We start from the raw sequence: 24,836 nt of genomic DNA on the forward strand, positions 1-24,836 counted from the left end.
CCAGCCCGCAGTAGATTACAGCTACAGTTGGCAGTAGATTACAGCACCAGCCGGCAGTAGATTACAGCTTCAAACAGCAGTAGATAGGAAAGAAAAGGACAGAGAAGAAAAGGACAGAGAAGAAAAGAAAAGGACAGAAAAGAAAAGGACAGAGAAGAAAAGAAAAGGACAGAAAAGAAAAGAAAAGAAAAGAAAAGAAAAGAAAAGAAAAGAAAAGAAAAGAAAAGAAAAGAAAAGGACTTTTAGAGTAAAAGTGAACGCAGCCTGCTGGAGCTGTATCAGCGCGCCCTCTGGCGGCCATTCACTGCTCTGCATAAACAGCTCCGTGAGGCTTTCGTCTGTGTTCGGTAAACATCGGAAGCCGAAGCCGAGTCCGACATGTTTCTAACTCCGGTAGTGCCCCCAGCCCGGGCTAACCCGGTGTTACACCAGCGCCTTACTGCCCTTCGCTCTGGGTCCACAGTCCACCGGTACTGACCACAGCATGGAGCAGACGGACAAAAAGATCCTGTGCATCGGCCTGGTGTGTCTGGACATCATAAATGTGGTGGATAAATATCCGGAAGAGGACACGGACAAAAGGTTTGCTGCAGGTTTTCACAGTAAAGCGGGTTTATTGCGCTTATTGCGCTGCGCTGCGGAGAGAATGTGCTCAGTAATGCTGAGTGCGGAGTCGGGCTGATGCAGCAGTCTGCACCGCCGTCTGTGGATGCATTACAGTAAACTCGGGCTTTATAGACGCACAGCAGGTTTACTGACTGATTCTCCAGGCAGTGTTACTGTAAGTGTTTCTACACTCACTGTCCACTTCATCAGCTCCACTGACCGTACAGTTCCACTCTGTAGTTCTACAGTTACAGACTGTAGTCCATCTGTTTCTCTGATACTCTGTTACCCTGTTCTTCAGTGGATCAGACACTGGATCAGTGCTGCTGGACTTTTTAAACACTGTGTCCACTCACTGTCCACTCACTGTCCACTCTATTAGACACTCCTACCTTGTAGATGTAAAGTCAGAGACAACAGCTCATCTGCTGCTGCACAGTTTGTGTCGGTCATCCTCTAGTCCTTCATCAGTGGTCACAGGACGCTGCCCACAGGACGCTGGAGATTTTTGGTTGGTTGACTATTCTCAGTCCAGCAACACTGCTGTGTCTGATCTACTCAGACCAGTGCAACACACAGTGCTGAGAATGACCCACCACCCTAATAGTACCTGCTCTGTGAGGGTCCATGGGGGTCCTGACCACTGAAGAACAGGGTAACAGAGTATCAGAGAAACAGATGGACTACAGTCTGTAACTGTAGAACTACAGAGTGCAGCTATACAGTAAGTGGAGCTGATAAAGTGGACAGTGAGGGTAGAAACAAGTTGGTTTTGATGAAGTGGCTGATGGGTGTATTTGTGAATGCTGGTAGGTGTTTGTCCCAGCGATGGCAGAGAGGGGGAAACGCATCAAACTCCTGCACCATACTTGCCCAGCTGGGGGCGCCCTGTGCTTTCATGGGCTCTGTAGCTCATGGACCTGTAGCTGAGTAAGTAACATTTCTATAATGACATCACAGTTATAGCAGAACCCTATTTGGTCCCATATAGAACCATATACAAAACCATCAGTATGAGGAACCATTTCACATGCAAAGAACCATTTAAGCATAAATAAAACTCATGGTTCTATGTAGAACAGTTGCCTTTAGAACCTTTTTAAAGAGCGTACCTGCGTTAGTATTATTTTATTTTATATTTTTATATATAATTTATTTCTGTAGGGCTACAAATGCAGTAAAATGAATAGAATACAAGCTTTTTGAAATTTCTGCAGATACAAATATGATTTTATCATGCTTACTGATCCTGAGTATTGAGTATAAAATGACCACCAGACCATTGAACTGTATAGCAGTGTTAAGTAAGTCAAGGTAACAGCACCTGTGATGTAACGTTCATTTACCGATAAAGAGGTCCAAAAACCTTATATCCCCCTATAGTCCCCCTATAGAACTGCCAGCATTTATCAGCAGAGGAACATCGAGGCAGAAATTGGCTTCTTATTTGAATTTTCAGTTCCGCCTTAAATGGCACAGCTTTTACATCCAGGTGCCCGTGTCCTGAATTTCAGTTCCACCTTAAATGGCGCAGCTGTTACATTCAGGTGCCTGTGTCCTGAATTTCAGTTCCACCTTAAATGGCGCAGCTGTTACATTCAGGTGCCTGTGTCCTGAATTTCAGTTCCACCTTAAATGGCGCAGCTGTTACATTCAGGTGCCTGTGTCCTGAATTTCAGTTCCACCTTAAATGGCGCAGCTGTTACATTCTGGTGCCTGAGTCCTGAATTTCAGTTCCACCTTAAATGGCGCAGCTGTTACATTCTGGTGCCTGAGTCCTGAATTTCAGTTCCACCTTAAATGGCGCAGCTGTTACATTCAGGTGCCTGTGTCCTGAATTTCAGATCCACCTTAAATGGCGCAGCTGTTACATTCAGGTGCCTGAGTCCTGAATTTCAGTTCCACCTTAAATGGCACAGCTGTTACATTCAGGTGCCTGAGTCCTGAATTTCAGTTCCACCTTAAATGGCACAGCTTTTACATCCAGGTGCCTGTGTCCTGAATTTCAGTTCCACCTTAAATGGCACAGCAATTACTTTTCAGGCGCCTAAGGCCTGAAATTTCAATTCCACCTTAAATGGAGCAGCTATTACCTTTCAGGAGCCTGAGTCCTGAAATTTCAGTTCCACCTTAAATGGCGCAGCCGTTACATTTAGAATATAAAGCTGCGTCATTTAAGGTAGAATGGAAAATTTGAATAAGAAGCCAGTTTCAGCCTCATAGTTCCTATCACAGGCCTCGGGCACCTGAATGTAACAGCTGTGCCATTTAAGGTGGAACTGAAAGTTGTAATTAGAAACTGTTGAATAAGAAGTTGTCTTCTCTATTGAGACCCTGTGTTATTATACCTGTCATACAAAAATCACTGCGCACCTCCGATTATGACCCCTTTCGGAGCTGGAATCTAGTCTGGGGCTGTGACACAATCGTTATGTTGCGCTATTATTAATAAGCGCAGTGCGCGTTAATCATCTGTTCCTCGTTTCGCTCTTTGCTCTCGTCATGTTCAGTGTTTGTATGTTTTCTTTTATAATGATTTATTCTTTTAGCTTCATCATGAATGACTTTAAAATGTACGAGACTGACATCTCTCTCATCGTGGAGCACGCCAAGTGCTCCGTTCCAACATCTGTAGTTATCAGCAGCGAAACCACGGGCAGTCGCACCATCCTGCACACGAACAGGTTTGTGAGGGTCTGAGTGAGAAATCTGGGAGGTTTTATATTTGCACATTTGCATATTGTTGCTGTCAGAGCAAAAACGTGTAACATTTATGTTTGGTTGTTTTTTTTTATTATTATTTGAAAACTCCAGCTGCTTTTTTTGCATTTCAACAGGCTGTTTCTGTTACTGTGCCTTTAAGACTATTATGCAAATGAGCTCTGCTTGGGTTGGCTGCCCTTTACTGTGCCTCATAACACATTCCAATAACTGCAGCAGGAACAACACTCCAGTTCACTTCAGTGGGCCAAACTGCTGTAGGCTGAATGGGTGGGGCCAAACTGCTGTAGGCTGAATAGGTGGGGCCAAACTGCTGTAGGCTGAATGGGTGGGGCTAAACTGCTGTAGGCTGAATGGGTGGGGCTAAACTGCTGTAGGCTGAATAGGTGGGGCCAAACTGCTGTAGGCTGAATGGGTGGGGCCAAACTGCTGTAGGCTGAATGGGTGGGGCTAAACTGCTGTAGGCTGAATGGGTGGGGCTAAACTGCTGTAGGCTGAATGGGTGGGGCCAAACTGCTGTAGGCTGAATGGGTGGGGCTAAACTGCTGTTGGTTAAAGTGAATTGGTTAAATACTTCATGCTGAATTGGTTGATAGAATTGTTCCAAAATGAACTGGGATTTAATTCGAAATCTACGCTGATGCCGAGTAAATCGAGAATATTAATGCACACAGCAGGTTTTCACGCTATCATGTCTGAGATACGAGGTTTTCTACTGACAGCGACTGCACGTTCTCCTGTGTGCGTCATCACTATATCACTGCCTGCACTGTGCACTGTGAGCACTAGGTGGCGATGTGATCACTAACTGCCCCTGCAGGGGGTTGTTGGTGTCCTGAAGCAGGTGCATGTCTGGTTTACGTTCACAGGTTCTGTTTAGAAACCGGCCTTTTCCTCTCTCTCCACGTCTCCACCTGTGGTTCAGAAACGTCCAGGACCCGTGGTTCTAAAGCCTGGACCGTGTGCTTCTCTCTTTGCTGTGCTAGTTTCATCGTGGGTGATTTTGTCCGGCGTGGGGTGGACGTTTCGGGCGTTACGTGGCAGCCGTGGGGCGAGACACCATGTGCTTGCTGTGTTGTGAGTCCCAGCGCGGGGTCACGCACTGTCGTTCTCTCAGACACGTAAGGCTGTAACGCCGGGTCTCAAATGTCGCCTGACCGTCAGATTCAGTGTGTGATGACCAGTCCACTGCAGACGCCTCGAACACATGGAATTTCAGAATGTTATTCGGGGCTCAGATAATTGATAAATCTGATCAACAAAAATGTTTTGGGTCTTTGATGTAACTTTAAAGGTGCCATACTCTACAAACACTCTGTATAACCACTGTATGAATGGGTGGGGCTAAACTGCTGTAGGCTGAATGGGTGGGGCTAGACTGCTGTAGGCTGAATGGGTGGGGCCAAACTGCTGTAGGCTGAATGGGTGGGGCTAAACCGCGGTAGGCTGAATGGGTGGGGCTAAACTGCTGTAGGATGAATGGGTGGGGCTAAATAGCTGGAGGTTAAATGGGTGGTCATCTGGAAATGTGTTCATGGATGTGACATCACAGACATGATGAATTCAGACAAAAGCAGCAAAATAATGTATATATGATGTGAAGTTGTGTTTTCTGAGATGTGGCCTCTTTAAAGCACTGCTGTTAAAGTCTCTCTGCAGTGGCTCTGTAATAATCAGACTAATTCAGTGTTCAAGTAGATGGCATTAACAAATCATGGCTTTCTGACCCACCCTGTGACCCTGCATGCAGAAATTGGTTGCATATGTTCGTAATTGAACTACAAATAATTTCCCTCTAATTCCAAATGTGATTAGAATTGGATAAATTATCATAAGTATGTATGATAATTTAAATTATGTCAAACACAAACGCACACGCTAATAGGACTAATATAGCCAATTTAAACTGAGTCTGTGACTGTATATAGACTGTGTAGGTAGGTGTAGTTATTAAAGGGCCCATACAGCTAATATTTTTGTATTTTAATTTTATTTTTGTGTGGTTTTATGTAATTATTTGTGTTTACATGACCACATTTAGAATTAAACAGACCGCTTTTATTACTGTACCTGTAAGACTGACATATCACTGTTGTCGGAAGAAAACCTCATATCTTAATTTTTGTTGTTTTTCAGTTTTTGACATAAAAATATCTGCTGTCCTTTACATTGTTTGTAAACTTCATGATGAACGGACTAAAATAAACGGTCCGAAATGACCAAACAATTCTGGTTCCATTGACTTACATTAAAAGTAAAGTAGTTTTTTTTTTCATTCTCCTGTAAAGTTCCCGTTTTGTAGATATGAGGTTTTCTTCTGACAACAGCAATATGTTAATTAGCTCTGCTCTGATTGGCTGCCCTGTATTGCGCCTCATTCAAAAAAGCTGCCTGAGCTGAAACACTCCTTGTAACTTCAGTGTGTCGGGATGGGGCTACATTATGACATCACAAAAACAGAAATAGTTCAAGGCGAGCTTAGTTTCCATGTGTGGACGGTGAAGTAAAGGTATAAAATATATTCATGCTAAAAACCCAAACCCAGAAAAGTTGAGTAGATGAAATGCAAAACAGTGAGTTATAAATCCTCTGTGTCTTGTGTTCAAACCAAAATATTCTTATATGTTTATTCTGAAACTGTTGCCTGCAACACATTACAGAAAAGTTGGGACATGAACAATTTGGGACTAGGAACATTGTGAAATTTTCAAAAAAACATCTAAAAACAGGTCTTGCTTGCATATAAAAGGAGCAGCCAGGAAAGGAAGAGTCCTTTATGAGTGTCGAGACCACTTTGCCAAAAATACATCAGCAGAAAATCCAACTGTTTAAAAATAACACAAATGATGCAGTTTGCACAGTGAAAGTCATGTCAACGTCGTATATCAGCTGAAACGTCCAGAAACGCCGCCGACTCCTCTGGGCTCAAGTTCATCTGAAATGGACTGATATGTGTTGTGGTCTGACGAGTCGACCTTTCAGATGTTGTGTTCTCCAGACCAAAGAAGAAAAGGACCATCCAGACTGTTACCAGCGTAAGGTTCAGAATCCTGTGTGTGTGTGTGGGGGGGTGGGGGGGGGTGGTGAGTGGGTTATCTCTCATATCTGTGAAAGCACCATTAACGCTGATCACATTTCGAAGCAACATAATACTGCCTTTTAGACGCCGTCTTTTTCAGAGATATCCAAGTTTATTTAAAACGTCCTGCGCGTGTGACAGAAGCATGGCTGCGTAATCAGAGAGTGTGGGTGCTAGACTGACCTGCATGGAGTCCAAAACTGTCTCCCATTAAAAACACATCGTCTTATTAAGCTCAAAATATGAGAATGAAGGACCTGTACAGGCCACGGCACACCGGACGAACCACGCAATGCGATGCTGCGCTGCTATAGAACGCCGGCAGAGAGAGTTGATAATAGCCAGGTTCAAGTTAATTTCTACACTCTATTCATTTAAACTGAGTAAAACAGTGTCCAGCATCACTCGTCACACTTCGCATCAGTTTATGGTTATAGGAACCAGACGTCTGAGGATTTTAACTAAAAGCTCCCTCACAAAAACATATTGCATGAAGTGGTTATGAATGCACTGCCTGATGTCTGATTGTTTTATGGTGGGTATGTGAAAGTTTTGGTCTAAGAAATTCATTCATTTTATTTAAATCAATTCATGGTAGAAAGGTACATGAAACATGATCTAATGCAAAATAAAAGAAAACTTTTTATTCCAGATTTTCCACTATTTTTCCAGCATCAACATTCCATATAAGCTCAGAAGACTCGTGTAGGTTCTCTGGTGGTTCTGGATGGTAAATAAATTGTATGTATCTGTGTTGTAGTCATGGTGACGCCTGGTTCCCATCACCACCACTGTAAAGACGTCTGAACCGTTTCACACCAGACCCTCTGAACACCTCACACACTGAGTTATGGGGGAATTTAGAACTCCAAATCAGTTGAGTTCCCATTTTAGTGCTGCTGAAAAGAAAGCTAATGCAACACAGAAGTAAACACGCTCCTGTCCCAACCTTTCTGGAACATATTGCAGGCATCAAATTTGTTCATGCAATAAAACAGGCAAATATTGTGTTTTTGTAAAACAGCTCAAGCAGAATTTACTGATCACTGTTTTCATTACCGTTTCACACACGGACTTAAATTCTCTGTGGAATTGGGTTTGTATATTAATATATATGGGCCATTTAAGCTTCTCTCAGACTTTGTGTTCTCTTTTATTCTGACTGTGAGATTCACTGCACTTCTTTCTAATAGAAGAGAAGAATCACAGTCAGGATTATGCAACGAACACAGAAATGTTTTGCTTCTTGGCGCAATAAAGTTACATAAGTATAATTTATGGCCTAGTTGGTGTTGATTATCAGAGAGTCTGAGCCGTTGTGCCTACTGAGTGCGGAGTGCCTGCTGCGTGCGGAGTGTCTGCTGAGTGCGGAGTGCCTGCTGAGTGCGGAGTGAGTGCTGAATGCGGAGTGAGTGCTGAGTGCGGAGTGTCTGCTGAGTGCGGAGTGAGTGCTGAATGCGGAGTGAGTGCTGAGTGCGGAGTGAGTGCTGGATGCGGAGTGAGTGCTGAATTCGGAGTGAGTGCTGGATGCGGAGTGAGTGCTGGATGCGGAGTGCCTGCTGTGTGCGGAGTGTCTGCTGAGTGCGGAGTGAGTGCTGAGTGCGGAGTGAGTGCTGAGTGCGGAGTGCCTGCTGAATGCGGAGTGAGTGCTGAGTGCGGAGTGAGTGCTGCGTGTGGAGTGTCTGCTGAGTGCGGAGTGAGTGCTGAGTGCGGAGTGAGTGCTGCGTGTGGAGTGTCTGCTGTGTGCGGAGTGTCTGCTGAGTGCGGAGTGAGTGCTGAGTGCGGAGTGAGTGCTGAGTGCGGAGTGAGTGCTGAGTGCGGAGTGCCTGCTGAATGCGGAGTGAGTGCTGAGTGCGGAGTGAGTGCTGCGTGTGGAGTGTCTGCTGTGTGCGGAGTGAGTGCTGAATGCGGAGTGAGTGCTGAGTGCGGAGTGAGTGCTGAGTGCGGAGTGTCTGCTGAATGCGGAGTGAGTGCTGAGTGCGGAGTGAGTGCTGAGTGCGGAGTGTCTGCTGTGTGCGGTGTGTCTGCTGAGTGCGGAGTGAGTGCTGAGTGCGGAGTGTCTGCTGAATGCGGAGTGAGTGCTGAGTGCGGAGTGTCTGCTGAATGCGGAGTGAGTGCTGAATGCGGAGTGAGTGCTGAGTGCGGAGTGAGTGCTGAGTGCGGAGTGCCTGCTGAATGCGGAGTGCCTGCTGAGTGCGGAGTGCCTGCTGAATGCGGAGTGCCTGCTGAATGCGGAGTGCGGAGTGAGTGCTGAGTGCGGAGTGAGTGCTGAGTGCGGAGTGCCTGCTGAATGCGGAGTGCGGAGTGAGTGCTGAGTGCGGAGTGAGTGCTGAGTGCGGAGTGCCTGCTGAATGCGGAGTGAGTGCTGAATGCGGAGTGAGTGCTGAGTGCGGAGTGAGTGCTGAGTGCGGAGTGAGTGCTGAATGCGGAGTGTCTGCTGAGTGCGGAGTGAGTGCTGAGTGCGGAGTGAGTACTGAATGCGGAGTGAGTGCTGAGTGCGGAGTGAGTGCTGAGTGCGGAGTGAGTACTGAATGCGGAGTGTCTGCTGAGTGCATGCTGAGTGCGGAGTGAGTGCTGAATGCGGAGTGAGTGCTGAATGCGGAGTGAGTGCTGAGTGCGGAGTGAGTGCTGAATGCGGAGTGAGTGCTGAGTGAGTGCTGAATGCGGAGTGAGTGCTGAGTGCGGAGTGAGTGCTGAGTGCGGAGTGAGTGCTGAATGCGGAGTGAGTGCTGAGTGCGGAGTGAGTGCTGAGTGCGGAGTGAGTGCTGAATGCGGAGTGAGTGCTGAGTGCGGAGTGAGTGCTGAATGCGGAGTGAGTGCTGAATGCGGAGTGAGTGCTGAGTGCGGAGTGAGTGCTGAGTGCGGAGTGAGTGCTGAGTGCGGAGTGAGTGCTGAATGCGGAGTGAGTGCTGAGTGCGGAGTGAGTGCTGAATGCGGAGTGAGTGCTGAGTGCGGAGTGAGTGCTGAGTGCGGAGTGAGTGCTGAATGCGGAGTGAGTGCTGAGTGCGGAGTGAGTGCTGAATGCGGAGTGAGTGCTGAATGTGGAGTGAGTGCTGAGTGCGGAGTGAGTGCTGAATGCGGAGTGAGTGCTGAGTGCGGAGTGAGTGCTGAGTGCGGAGTGAGTACTGAATGCGGAGTGTCTGCTGAGTGCGTGCTGAGTGCGGAGTGAGTGCTGAGTGCGGAGTGAGTGCTGAATGCGGAGTGAGTGCTGAATGCGGAGTGAGTGCTGAGTGCGGAGTGAGTGCTGAGTGCGGAGTGTCTGCTGAATGCGGAGTGAGTGCTGAATGCGGAGTGAGTGCTGAGTGCGGAGTGAGTGCTGAATGCGGAGTGAGTGCTGAGTGCGGAGTGTCTGCTGAATGCGGAGTGAGTGCTGAGTGCGGAGTGTCTGCTGAATGCGGAGTGAGTGCTGAATGCGGAGTGAGTGCTGAGTGCGGAGTGAGTGCTGAGTGCGGAGTGAGTGCTGAATGCGGAGTGAGTGCTGAATGCGGAGTGAGTGCTGAATGCGGAGTGAGTGCTGAGTGCGGAGTGAGTGCTGAATGCGGAGTGAGTGCTGAATGCGGAGTGAGTGCTGAGTGCGGAGTGTCTGCTGAATGCGGAGTGAGTGCTGAGTGCGGAGTGAGTGCTGAATGTAATTGCTCCTATCTGCTCTCTGTCTGATCAGCAACCTGCCGGATGTGACGGCGGAGGATTTCTCAAAGCTGGACCTGAGCCAGTATCAGTGGATTCACTGGGAGGTGAGAGCAGAGCGTGAGCTTTTAATTAGAAACGTTCACATATTCCTGCAGTCAAAGCCAGTTATTCAACATCAAAACCACTAGTGAATCTACTCGTGTCTGCTGACTGTTTATATGGAATGTGGATGGTGGGAAAATAGTGGAAAATCTGAAATAATAATAATAATTATAACAATAATAATCCCTCCACCATGAATGGATTTTAAGACCAAAAAACTTCATCAAAGTATCACTTGGGCCCCGTCCCATTTCCTATTTCTACTCCTACCCCTCATTTAGAGTGTCACTCTAACCCCTCTGAACTGAGCTACAGGGCAGTGGTTGAGATCTTCCCTCTGAAATGAGCCCCTCTAATAAAAGAGCATCACTTCATTAACAGCTACTAGCGCCGCTCTGTAGGCGACCCTGCCCGTCTGCAGGGACAGCAGAGGAGGGGAAAGTTCAGCTCCTCACTGCTGGGCTTTAGTTACATTTAGGGATCATACGCCTTCAAAGAGGGGGGCAGTTATTTATTATCACCCCCCCTAATTCTTCAGTGATATGAAGCTGAAGTCAGAGATTCTCCAGATTCTTGTTTGAGATAAAACAGGGTTATTGTAATTTTTTAACGGTAAATTCTCACATTTCTCTGGTCTCTTGTTCTCCGTCTCACCGGTTTCTCTTTTTTCTCATCTCTCTGTCTGGAGTCTCTGAAAAACCTCCGTTTGGAGGGTCATGTAGCCCCAACACTGCACCCCACCCCTCTATCTCAACAGGAATCGGGAGACCCTACACCCAGACGAGAACAGTGGTAGGGCCGAGGGGTGAAATGGGACTGGGCCTTTTCTTGCTTACTTTCTTTTCATGTCTTTGGGCCACCTCATCTCTGTCCAGTTATGGGCTACTTGTGTTCCTGCGGTCCCAACAGCAGAACTGATTATTATCATTAGTATTTTTATATTATCGTCGTCCAGGGGGGCAGCCCAGCAAAAGAGGGCAGATGGGCTGTTGCTGGGGCAACTTTAGACCTTGTGCACAACCCTGTGTCAGATGAACAGACTGGTAAATCCCTATTAATTAGGCCTGGATCCAAAACTGACTGCGCTGTACTTTGACCCAGCTGGTTAGCCGTAGCTCGTTGTTTGTGCCTCTGTAGGGTCGTAATGCAGCGGAGCAGGTGAAGATGATCGAAAAGGTGAGGGAGTATAACAGAAAGCAGGAGAAGAGCAACCAGATCACCATCTCGGTGGAGATAGAGAAAACCCGAGAGCCGCTCTACCAGCTTTTCCCTCACGGAGACCTGGTAGGACACAATGTTATTGAAAGAGAGAGAAATTTATTAAAGGACATTTTATTTATGCACACTGGTTTGAAACACTGTTCTGTGGCTTTCATGGCTTCAGATTGAGTCGTGTGGCTTTGTGATTTACTACATAGATGAAAGAGTTTTATGCTTCTGCTGTGCAGGTTTTTGTCAGTAAGGATGTGGCTATACACTTTGGGTTCCAGTCAGCCGCCAGCGCTCTGAAGGGTTTTTATAGCCGAGTGAGGAAGGGGTAAGTCTCGCTGACAAACGAGAAAGTCAATTAAAGCTGCATTAAACCATTCAAATAAAGATAAACTGTACATCAACAGATGGGCAGTCTGTAAATGTTCACCTACATAGTGCAGCTAGACGGCGGGTGTTTCTAATAAAGTGGTCAGTGGGTGAATGTCCAGGGTTAGCGTTTCTATTGAAGTGGCCAGTGAGTGAATGTCCAGGGTTAGTGTTTCTAATAAAGTGGCCAGTGAGTGAATGTCCAGGGTTAGCGTTTCTATTAAAGTGGCCAGTGAGTGAATATACAGGGTTAGCGTTTCTATTAAAGTGGCCAGTGAGTGAATGTCCAGGGTTAGCGTTTCTATTAAAGTGGCCAGTGAGTGAATGTCCAGGGTTAGCGTTTCTATTAAAGTGGCCAGTGAGTGAATGTCCAGGGTTAGCTTTTCTAATAAAGTGGCCAGTGAGTGAATGTCCAGGGTTAGCGTTTCTAATAAAGTGGCCAGTGAGTGAATGTCCAGGGTTAGCTTTTCTAATAAAGTGGCCAGTGAGTGAATGTCCAGGGTTAGCGTTTCTAATAAAGTGGCCAGTGAGTGAATGTCCAGGGTTAGCGTTTCTTTTTTTTTTTTTTTTATATACTTTATTTATAAGGAATCACAGAAAAACACAACCCATGCTAATAATGACAATACGCAATCAGAAATAATAACTAGCACCAAAGCATCAAGAACAAATAAAGGGAAAGATAAAAAGAAAAAGGAAAAGAAAATAAATAAAGATAAATAAAAAATAAAAATAAATAAATAAATAAAAATACAATACAGGCTGTCGAGTTCAAGCATTACAAAGACTAAATGACAATAGATCAAGCTGGGGTATATCCAATATCAGACTGGGACTGGTGTCAGACTAGGACCCCTCCAGACTATTCAAAACCATTCCCCAAACACTCTGGAAGCGTTTACATGATTTAGTGTCATTACAATGTAACCGATCCATTTGTATAATGAATAACATCTCATTTAACCACCTCTTAAAGCATGGTGCCACTGGAGATTTCCAAGATAAAAGTATGACTTTTTAAGCTGCAACCATACCCGCCAAAAGAGCTTGCTTTTGTGCAAATGAAAGAGAAACAGAACTGTCAAAATAACCAAAGATAGCAAGTTTGTAATCTGGAACAATATCCACCTTGAATGCTTCAGAGAACCAATGAAAGATATGAACCCAATAGTCATGCAATACAGGGCAGGACCAGATTAAGTGAGACAAGGATCCTTCGGAGGTTTGACATCGATCACACAAAGGAGAGACAGAGGAGTAGATTTTGTTCAATCTGATTTTAGAAAAGTAAAACCTGTGTAATACTTTAAACTGTATGAGTCTATACCTGGAGTTGACTGAGCAACGATGAATACTGGACAAACATTCCTCCCACATATCATCAGAAATTGCAGCACCCAACTCATTGGCCCACCCTACCTTTAGGGGGGTAGTATTGTCTGATGGCGATAATGCAGCAATAAATTTGGACACCAAGTGTCCAGCGTCAGGCGGAGAAAATAGCAAGTCGTATAAAACAGGTTCTTTTGGTTTAATTGAAAAAGAGGGTACATTTTTTTGAACATAGTGTCTAACCTGCAAATATCGAAAAAAGTGAGAAGAAGGAAGACTATATTTAATTTTAAGCTGAGTAAAGGAAGCAAAGCTATTGTCAAAATAAAAATCTTTGATGCATTGTAAACCCTTCTCTCTCCATGTAAGAAACACATTATCTAACTGGCCTGGAACAAAAAAATGGTTATGAGCTATAGGAGTATAGCTGGAGACTGGAGGCAGAGAAAGAAACCTCTTAATTTGATTCAGAATCCTTAAGGAATTTTTAATTATAAAATTATTACCAATTGTTCTCTTGAGAGATTTCGTCGTGGAAAACAGTAAAACTGGTAAAGAGGTATTAGTTAATGACTGTGCCTCTATACTTAACCACAGTGGAGCCCCATCAGGTAGTGAGTGATCTATGATTCCCTTCTGCCAATAGGTAAGAACCCTAGCATTGGCTGCCCAGTAATACTGCTTAAACACCGGCAGGCCTAGGCCCCCGAGTGCTGTCGGCCTTTGCAAATGTCTTTTTGAAATACGAGGGGGCTTATAGGCCCAGACAAATGAGCAAATAATTGAGTCTAATTGCCTAAAAAATGATGAAGGGAGAAAAATTGGTATGTTTTGAAAGAGATATAAGAATCGTGATAAAGTCACCATTTTGATAGCATTAATACGTCCAATCATTGATAAAGGAAGTAGCTTCCAGCATTCAATATTCGCTTTTAGTTTACCAACCATATGTAGAAAATTTAGTTTGAAGAGGTGTTTAGGATTTCTTGATATCTTAAGGCCTAGATATGTAAAATGATCATCAATTATTTTAAATGGCAATGATCTCAAGAAACTAGGACTAAGGTTATTAGTAATGCACATAAATTCACTCTTGTTCCAATTGATTGAATAACCTGAAAGTCTACTAAAAGCATCTATATAATTTAATAAGTTGGGAACAGACAGCTCTGGGTCAGATATAAAAATCAGCAAGTCATCTGCATATAAATTCACAAGACTTTCAGTGTCTCCACATTTAATGCCATGAATCTGTGGATGATTCCTGATCCCTATTGCCAGTGGTTCGAGAGCTAGATCAAAAAGAAGAGGGGACAAAGGGTCCCCTTGCCGGACCCCACGGTGTAGTTCAAATGGACTGGAGCGCTCCCTATTAGTAGATATAGTTGACACAGGACAAAGATAAAGCATCTTGACCAGTGAAATGAAAAAATCACCAAATCCAAATCTTTTGAGCACCTCAAACATATAGGGCCATTCTAACTGATCGAAAGCCTTCTGGGCATCCAGTGATATAATTGCAGCCTCTTTATCTTTAATTTTGTCAGAGTATAAAATGTTGAGGAGGAGACGTGTATTCGCAAATGAGAATCTACCTGGTATGAACCCAGTCTGATCTGTGTGAATTATCTTAGAGATATGCTTTCCAAGTCTAATCGACATAACCTTAGTTAGAACTTTTTGATCGAAGTTTAAGAGTGCTATTGGTCTATAAGAAGCAGGGTCTGAGTCTTCTTTTCCTTTTTTCAACAATAAGATAATATTTGCTTCGTACAGGGAGCTGGGCAACTTTTTATTCCTAACCGAATCATTTATCATCCTTAGCATATAGGGGACAAGTTGTTTACTAAAAGCCTTGTAAAATTCAGACCCAAATCCATCCGGGCCGGGACTTTTGCCTGAAGGGAAAGCCTGAATAGCTTCCATAAGTTCAGTTTCTAATATTGGAGCATCCAATTCAATTTTGCAGAACTCAGGTAACTGTGGTATTACAAGTTTATCGAAAAAAAGGTTAGAATCTTCCTCATTTACCTCCAAAGAAGAAGAATATAGATTAGAGTAGAACTCCCTGAAACAACTGTTTATTTGCTTTGGATCTGTAAGTACGTCACCAGACTTCGCTTTGATCCTATGAATAGCTTGTTTGGATTGTATTCCTTTTAATTGTCTGGCCAATAATCTCTCAGGCTTATCTCCCAGTTCAAAATATTTGTGTTTCATTTTAAGTAAAGAAGTTTCCACACATTTACTAAGAATTGAATTATATTCATCTTTTAGTTTTAATATTTTATTGTAGTCTGACTGTGCAAGAGATGATCTATGTGCATGTTCAATTAATGTAAGTTCCCTTTGTATTTCTAAAAGTCTGTCGCTGTTCGTTTTCTTTTTTTGTGCTTCGTATGAGAACATAACCTCTCATGACTACCTTCAGGGACTCCCAGAGAGTACAATCTGAAACCTCACCGTTGTCATTAATTTCTAGGAATTCGTTTAGTTTTGACATAATATATTTATTAAATAGTGGATCTTTAAGTAAAAGAGGGTTGAAACGCCAACTATATTTTTCTTTAGCTATATTACATTTAAGTTGGAGAGTAATTGGACAGTGATCTGAAATCAAAATATTATGACACTTGGTGTCTTCCACATTAGAAATAAGTTCAGAATTCACCAAAAAATAGTCAATCCTGGTATATGACTTGTGTACATGAGAATAAAAAGAAAATTCTTTCTGAGTTGGATGCTGCGATCTCCATATGTCTACCAGGTTCCTAGAATTCAGTAGATTTTTTAACACATTAACTGACAATAGCACAGGTGGTGGCCTTTGAGAAAGTCTGTCCATATAAGGATCCAGGAAGCAATTAAAATCACCGCCCATTACAATGTTGGTAAAATTATCCTCTGGAACAGCATCAAACAATTTACAAAAAAAATCAGGTGCATCAAAATTTGGGCCATAAACATTAACCAAAGTCAACGGAAAAGAGTTAATGTGACCCGAGACTATAACATATCTACCCTGAGGATCAGAAACTATAGCTTCTAGATGAAATGGGATGTTTTTACGGAAGAGAATAGCAACACCTCTAGCTTTGGAAGTGAATGTTGCTTGATAGACCTGGGACACACAATTAACTCTGAGTCTACTTTGTTGTGTCTTAGCAATATGGGTTTCCTGGAGGAAGATGATGTCAGCCTTAAGGGATTTCAAATGTGAGAAAACCCTACCTCTTTTAATTGGGTGACCCAGCCCCCTCACATTCCAAGAGGCAATAGTGACCCCCGCCCCAGCATTGTTAATTACAGACATCTAAGTCTAAGGGATAAAAAAAGAAAAAGTAGGGCGACAGCCTGAAAAAAAAAAAAAAAAAAAAAAAAAAAAAAACAGGACAAAACAGGAATGAAAGGGGAAAAATAACATAACCCAACGTCAACACCCAGTAAAACATTCCACCCCAACTCAGTAAGCTCCTGCAGAGGAGCAGCACTGTATTAACCCTTGAAGACAGGAACACTAAGTGCACAGAGACCTAAACAAATCTCTGATGAAGCTACAGCTAAGTTACACTACCTCCTCAGCTCCTCCGCGCCTTATTTAAGTATGTAAAGAAAATAAAATAGCACCATCTATAATGAACCCCGAAAAGCGCTATTAAACGGCATTACCGCTGAAACCAGCCAGTGACTATAGTATTATAGTCCTTGTTCAGACTTGTTTAAGGTCAGATTCCACAAATCTAGCCGCTTCAGCAGGGGAGGTGAAGCTCTTGAGCTGACCGTTATGCTGGACACAGAGTTTTGCGGGAAAACGGAGCGTGTGAGTCACCTGTAGCGCTCGAAGCGCTTGCATGACATCCCTGAAGCTCCTCCGTTGGCTCAGCACCTCCGCCGTGTAGTCTGGAAAGATGTATACTTTGTGACCGTTGTAGTCGAGGTTGCGTCCGGCTCTAAGTCGCAAAATCCGCTCCTTCTCGGTGTAGAAATGAACACGAGCGATGATCGTGCGGGGTTTTGCTCCTTCTGGGGGTTTGGGCTGGAGCACACGATGGGCCCGGTCAACGATGAGTGGCTCCGCGAAGTGCGTAGCTCCAAGCAACTTGGGGAGTAGCCCGGCGACAAACTCCACTGGCTTTCCCTTTTCCTCTCCTTCTGGCACTCCGACTATTTTGATGTTATTACGGCGTGACCGGCCCTCCAAGTCGTCGAGTTTTAACCTGAGGAGTTCGTTCTTCCTCTGGGTCTCCGTCAGTGCCGTTTCAAGCGAGCTAATGCGAGCCTCGTGTTCTTGAATTTGCTCCTCAGCGGCATTCATCTTCTCCGTGACTGTCTGTAGCGTGGTTTGCAAAGTCTGGAAGGACAGTTCAAGTTTATCAAACCTCTCATTTATTGTCTTCAAGATCTTGTTAGACACTTTTTCCCAGACCAGAGGCAGAGCCTCGTCGCTAATTGCTTGGCTAGCTTCGCGGCTAATGGAGTCCTCCATGCCTGTAGCCGACTGCAGAGATTCTTTCGGTTGTTTCGAAGCTTTTGGTGGCATTTTAGTTCCGTAGAGCAGCAGATGTTCACTTTCAACGTGAGCTAAACAAATACTGATAATTTATTGACAGATGGCGCAAAAAAAGAATTTTTAAAGGTTTGGCGCAGAGGAGCTCCCTCAATCACGTCTACTCCATACGCTGCTCACTAGCGCCCCCCCAGGGTTAGCGTTTCTAATAAAGTGGCCAGTGAGTGAATGTCCAGGGTTAGCGTTTCTAATAAAGTGGCCAGTGAGTGAATATACAGGGTTAGCGTTTCTAATAAAGTGGCCAGTGAGTGAATGTCCAGGGTTATCGTTCCTATTAAAGTGGCCAGTGAGTGAATATACAGGGTTAGCGTTTCTAATAAAGTGGCCAGTGAGTGAATGTCCAGGGTTAGCGTTTCTAATAAAGTGGCCAGTGAGTGAATGTCCAGGGTTAGCGTTTCTAATAAAGTGGCCAGTGAGTGAATGTCCAGGGTTAGCGTTTCTAATAAAGTGACCAGTGAGTGTCCAGGGTTAGCGTTTCTAATAAAGTGGCCAGTGAGTGAATATACAGGGTTAGCGTTTCTAATAAAGTGGCCAGTGAGTGAATATACAGGGTTAGCGTTTCTAATAAAGTGGCCAGTGAGTGAATGTCCAGGGTTAGCGTTTCTAATAAAGTGGCCAGTGAGTGAATATACAGGGTTAGCGTTTCTAATAAAGTGGCCAGTGAGTGAATGTCCAGGGTTAGCGTTTCTAATAAAGTGGCCAGTGAGTGAATATACAGGGTTAGCGTTTCTAATAAAGTGGCCAGTGAGTGAATGTCCAGGGTTAGCGTTTCTAATAAAGTGGCCAGTGAGTGAATATACAGGGTTAGCGTTTCTAATAAAGTGGCCAGTGAGTGAATGTCCAGGGTTAGCGTTTCTAATAAAGTGGCCAGTGAGTGAATGTCCAGGGTTAGCGTTTCTAATAAAGTGGCCAGTGAGTGAATGTCCAGGGTTAGCGTTTCTAATAAAGTGGCCAGTGAGTGAATATACAGGGTTAGCGTTTCTAATAAAGTGGCCAGTGAGTGAATATACAGGGTTAGCGTTTCTAATAAAGTGGCCAGTGAGTGAATATACAGGGTTAGCGTTTCTAATAAAGTGGCCAGTGAGTGAATGTCCAGGGTTAGCGTTTCTAATAAAGTGGCCAGTGAGTGAATGTCCAGGGTTAGCGTTTCTAATAAAGTGACCAGTGAGTGAATGTCCAGGGTTAGCGTTTCTAATAAAGTGGCCAGTGAGTGAATGTCCAGGGTTAGCGTTTCTAATAAAGTGGCCAGTGAGTGAATGTCCAGGGTTAGCGTTTCTATTAAAGTGGCCAGTGAGTGAATGTCCAGGGTTAGCGTTTCTATTAAAGTGGCCAGTGAGTGAATGTCCAGGGTTAGCGTTTCTAATAAAGTGGCCAGTGAGTGAATGTCCAGGGTTAGCGTTTCTATTAAAGTGGCCAGTGAGTGAATGTCCAGGGTTAGCGTTTCTATTAAAGTGGCCAGTGAGTGAATGTCCAGGGTTAGTGTTTTTGACTAAGTGGCCACTTATACACCTTAACCATGTACACTATGCATGCAAGCATATGGACTCTGTATAGAAGCGGCCACTAGATGACGCCATTGCTCTACAAGATTTATCTCAGACTTCAGTGCCGCCACATTGATAGTTGACTTTGCTTTTCTTCCTTTTTGCTCTGCAGAGATAAACATTCATGCAAGTTTCATATCAATCTTCCAGGGCTGTGCTGATCTGTGCCTGGGCAGAAAAGGGTGCGGACGCGATGGGTCCAGATGGAGTTGTGGTCCACTCTGATGCTTTTCCCCCTGAGAAAGTTGTAGACACACTCGGCGCAGGGGACACATTTAATGCATCGGTCATCTACAGTCTATCAAGGGGTAATCCTGCCTGTCATGTATGATATATACGTCCGTCACACACACACACACACACACACACACACACACACACACACACACACACACACACACACACACACACATACGATATATCGCTGCTGTCGGAAGAAAACGTTTTTCAGTTTTTGTCATAATGTGAAAATGTCTATTGTCCTTTACATTGTGTGGAAATTTCATGATGAATGGACCAAAAGAAACGGCCCAAAATGGCTTGGAAAGACGTCTGGTTCCATTGACTTCCATTAAAAGTAAAGCATGTTTTTCCTTCTCCTGTAAAGTTCCCGTTTTGGAGATGATTTTAGGTTTTCTGTCGACAGCAGTGATACGCTAGTTTCAAACAGTGTGTTGTTCAGAACTCCCTAACAGACCTGATTATGTGGTTACACTGCATGACAGAGACGGAGACTTGAGACTTGGCGTGTCAGTCCTGTTGCGGTTATGCAGAGTCGTTTCGCGCTGTTTACAAATATGACAGTAACCTACAAAAATAGGGTTAGTTAATCATCTAAAATGATTTTATTTGTAAATATATACTCTAGTATAATCCAAAAGTGCCCGTAATTTGAATTATACTATGATTTAAATGTTTGTCCATACCACACACTTCTAGTTACGAGTGTGTTTAAAGCCTTTTTGAACCACACCGGCCTGCTTAACACACAGTTCCTGTCTTTGCTGTATTCAGAGCAGGTCCTGCGTGAAGCTCGGCTTTAGCTTTTCCTGACTGTGGCGTTAATAAACTACCAAAATCTTTCCACTCTTAAAGCAGGCCTTTGACTTTGTGCCATATAACTGTGAAGCGTCAGCTCAAATCTGCTCCGTTCTCCTTGCTGCAGGTGGGACTCTACAGGAAGCGCTCACATTTGGTTGCCAGATTGCCGGCAAAAAGTGCGGTATCCATGGATACGATGGGATTCTGCCGTGAACGTGGTGCAAAAGAGAAGAACAGTGAAGCAGAGCAGATCCTAAACCCAGGACCGGCTGATTAAATGAGGGAAACGTGGCTGTTAAGAGTGGCCGTTAAAAGTCCTCTTTCTGTGGAAGCCTAACATTCCAGATTCCTCTCTCAGCTGATCAGCAGCTGTAGGTGATTGAATAACACTGAGTTTATGTCTAGATAATTAAGGTGGATTTTGTAATTAACAACATGTCTTTATTCAAACGTGGCAAAGAAATGAAAAGTGTGAATTACATGAGCGAATAAACAAAATGTATTAGCCATGTTGCTAATCACTGCACACCACCAACCTTCTCAGATTCATACTGGATTAAAATCTCTCCACAATTATTACAGTCAGACTGTAAAACTACACACTGCAGATTCATACTGGATTAAAATCTCTCCACAATTATTACAGTCAGACTGTAAAACTACACACTGCAGATTCATACTGGATTAAAATATCTCCACAATTATTACAGTCAGACTGTAAAACTACACACTGCAGATTCATACTGGATTAAAATCTCTCCACAATTATTACAGTCAGACTGTAAAACTACACACTGCAGATTCATACTGGATTAAAATCTCTCCACAATTATTACAGTCAGACTGTAAAACTACACACTGCAGATTCATACTGGATTAAAATCTCTCCACAATTATTACAGTCAGACTGTAAAACTACACACTGCAGATTCATACTGGATTAAAATCACTCCACAATTATTACAGACAGACTGTAAAACTACACACTGCAGATTCATACTGGATTAAAATCACTCCACAATTATTACCGTCAGACTGTAAAACTACACGCTGCAGATTCATACTGGATTAAAATCACTCCACAATTATTACCGTCAGACTGTAAAACTACACACTGCAGATTCATACTGGATTAAAATCACTCCACAATTATTACAGTCAGACTGTAAAACTACACACACTGCAGATTCATACTGGATTAAAATCACTCCACAATTATTACCGTCAGACTGTAAAACTACACACTCTGCAGATTCATACTGGATTAAAATCACTCCACAATTATTACAGTCAGACTGTAAAACTACACACACTGCAGATTCATACTGGATTAAAATCACTCCACAATTATTACAGTCAGACTGTAAAACTACACACACTGCAGATTCATACTGGATTAAAATCACTCCACAATTATTACCGTCAGACTGTAAAACTACACACTCTGCAGATTCACACTGGATTAAAATCACTCCACAATTATTACAGTCAGACTGTAAAACTACACACTGCAGATTCATACTGGATTAAAATCGCTCCACAATTATTACCGTCAGACTGTAAAACTACACACGCTGCAGATTCATACTGGATTAAAATCGCTCCACAATTATTACAGTCAGACTGTAAAACTACACACTGCAGATTCATACTGGATTAAAATCACTCCACAATTATTACCGTCAGACTGTAAAACTACACACTACAGATTCATACTGGATTAAAATCACTCCACAATTATTACAGTCAGACTGTAAAACTACACACTGCAGATTCATACTGGATTAAAATCACTCCATAATTATTACAGTCAGTCTGTAAAACTACACACTGCAGATTCATACTGGATTAAAATCACTCCACAATTATTACAGTCAGACTGTAAAACTACACACTGCAGATTCAAACTGGATTAAAATCACTCCACAATTATTACAATCAGACTGTAAAACTACACACTGCAGATTCATACTGGATTAAAATCACTCCATAATTAGTACAGTCAGACTGTAAAACTAAACACACTGCAGATTCATACTGGATTAAAATCTCTCCACAATTATTACAGTCAGACTGTAAAACTACACACTGCAGATTCATACTGGATTAAAATCTCTCCACAATTATTACAGTCAGACTGTAAAACTACACACTGCAGATTCATACTGGATTAAAATCACTCCACAATTATTACAGTCAGACTGTAAAACTACACGCTGCAGATTCATACTGGATTAAAATCACTCCACAATTATTACAGTCAGACTGTAAAACTACACGCTGCAGATTCATACTGGATTAAAATCACTCCACAATTATTACAGTCAGACTGTAAAACTACACGCTGCAGATTCATACTGGATTAAAATCACTCCACAATTATTACAGTCAGACTGTAAAACTACACGCTGCAGATTCATACTGGATTAAAATCACTCCACAATTATTACCGTCAGACTATAAAACTACACGCTGCAGATTCATACTGGATTAAAATCACTCCACAATTATTACAGTCAGACTGTAAACCTACACACACTGCAGATTCATACTGAATTAAAATCACTCCACAATTATTACAGTCAGACTGTAAAACTGCACACGCTGCAGATTCATACTGGATTAAAATCACTCCACAATTATTACAGCCAGACTGTAAAACTACACACTGCAGATTCATACTGGATTAAAATCACTCCATAATTATTACAGTCAGTCTGTAAAACTACACACACTGCAGATTCATACTGGATTAAAATCACTCCATAATTATTACCATCAGACGGTAAAACTACACACTGCAGATTCATACTGGATTAAAATCACTCCACAATTATTACCATCAGACGGTAAAACTACACACTGCAGATTCATACTGGATTAAAATCACTCCACAATTATTACCATCAGACGGTAAAACTACACACTGCAGATTCATACTGGATTAAAATCACTCCACAATTATTACAGTCAGACTGTAAAACTACACACTGCAGATTCATACTGGATTAAAATCACTCCACAATTATTACAGTCAGACTGTAAAACTACACACTGCAGATTAATACTGGATTAAAATCACTCCACAATTATTACAGTCAGACTGTAAAACTACACACTGCAGATTCATACTGGATTAAAATCGCTCCACAATTATTACAGTCAGACTGTAAAACTACACACTACAGATTCATACTGGATTAAAATCACTCCACAATTATTACAGTCAGACTGTAAAACTACACACTGCAGATTCATACTGGATTAAAATCACTCCATAATTATTACAGTCAGTCTGTAAAACTACACACTGCAAATTCATACTGGATTAAAATCACTCCACAATTATTACCATCAGACTGCAAATCTACACACTGCAGATTCATACTGGATTAAAATCACTCCATAATTATTACAGTCAGACTGTAAAACTACACACACTGCAGATTCATACTGGATTAAAATCACTCCACAATTATTACAGTCAGACTGTAAACCTACACACTGCAGATTCATACTAGATTAAAATCACTCCACAATTATTACAGTCAGACTGTAAAACTACACGCTGCAGATTCATACTGGATTAAAATCACTCCACAATTATTACAGTCAGACTGTAAAACTACACACACTGCAGATTCATACTGGATTAAAATCACTCCACAATTATTACCGTCAGACTGTAAAACTACACACTCTGCAGATTCACACTGGATTAAAATCACTCCACAATTATTACAGTCAGACTGTAAAACTACACACTGCAGATTCATACTGGATTAAAATCACTCCACAATTATTACCGTCAGACTGTAAAACTACACACGCTGCAGATTCATACTGGATTAAAATCGCTCCACAATTATTACAGTCAGACTGTAAAACTACACACTGCAGATTCATACTGGATTAAAATCACTCCACAATTATTACCGTCAGACTGTAAAACTACACACTACAGATTCATACTGGATTAAAATCACTCCACAATTATTACAGTCAGACTGTAAAACTACACACTGCAGATTCATACTGGATTAAAATCACTCCATAATTATTACAGTCAGTCTGTAAAACTACACACTGCAGATTCATACTGGATTAAAATCACTCCACAATTATTACAGTCAGACTGTAAAACTACACACTGCAGATTCAAACTGGATTAAAATCACTCCACAATTATTACAATCAGACTGTAAAACTACACACTGCAGATTCATACTGGATTAAAATCACTCCACAATTATTACAGTCAGACTGTAAAACTACACGCTGCAGATTCATACTGGATTAAAATCACTCCACAATTATTACAGTCAGACTGTAAAACTACACACTGCAGATTCATACTGGATTAAAATCACTCCACAATTATTACCGTCAGACTATAAAACTACACGCTGCAGATTCATACTGGATTAAAATCACTCCACAATTATTACAGTCAGACTGTAAACCTACACACACTGCAGATTCATACTGAATTAAAATCACTCCACAATTATTACAGTCAGACTGTAAAACTGCACACGCTGCAGATTCATACTGGATTAAAATCACTCCACAATTATTACAGCCAGACTGTAAAACTACACACTGCAGATTCATACTGGATTAAAATCACTCCATA

General features: G+C 42.7%; 1 protein-coding gene across 2 annotated transcripts; it reads left to right on the forward strand.

Annotated features, from left to right (window-relative positions):
• Window positions 1-350: 350 nt before the first annotated feature.
• Window positions 351-20,726, forward strand: khk (ketohexokinase). 2 transcript variants are annotated; one of them, XM_037542302.1, is made up of 8 exons: window positions 351-582; window positions 1,420-1,536; window positions 3,156-3,290; window positions 10,068-10,140; window positions 11,276-11,422; window positions 11,587-11,675; window positions 19,310-19,467; window positions 20,325-20,726. In XM_037542302.1, the coding sequence occupies exons 1-8, from the start codon at window positions 485-487 to the stop codon at window positions 20,411-20,413; spliced, it is 906 nt and encodes a 301-aa protein (XP_037398199.1). In that variant the 5' UTR covers window positions 351-484; the 3' UTR covers window positions 20,414-20,726. The 2 variants fall into 2 exon arrangements, with proteins under 2 accessions (XP_037398199.1, XP_037398198.1); XM_037542301.1 differs by lacking the exon at window positions 3,156-3,290 and adding an exon at window positions 4,314-4,448.
• The last annotated feature ends 4,110 nt before the right edge of the window (window positions 20,727-24,836 follow it).

This window comes from Pygocentrus nattereri, chromosome 10 (genome assembly GCF_015220715.1).
Source record: "Pygocentrus nattereri isolate fPygNat1 chromosome 10, fPygNat1.pri, whole genome shotgun sequence".
NCBI lineage: Eukaryota > Metazoa > Chordata > Actinopteri > Characiformes > Serrasalmidae > Pygocentrus > Pygocentrus nattereri.

What these genes read in the sequence shown, in the direction of transcription:
- khk (XM_037542302.1), top strand. Translation starts at nt 485, where the DNA reads ATGGAGCAGACGGACAAAAAGATCCTGTGCATCGGCCTGGTGTGTCTG. An exon ending in ATCAGTGGATTCACTGGGAG is followed by an intron (nt 10,141 to 11,275) that starts GTGAGAGCAGAG and finishes GTGCCTCTGTAG; the next exon opens with GGTCGTAATGCAGCGGAGCA. An exon ending in CATCTACAGTCTATCAAGGG is followed by an intron (nt 19,468 to 20,324) that starts GTAATCCTGCCT and finishes TCCTTGCTGCAG; the next exon opens with GTGGGACTCTACAGGAAGCG.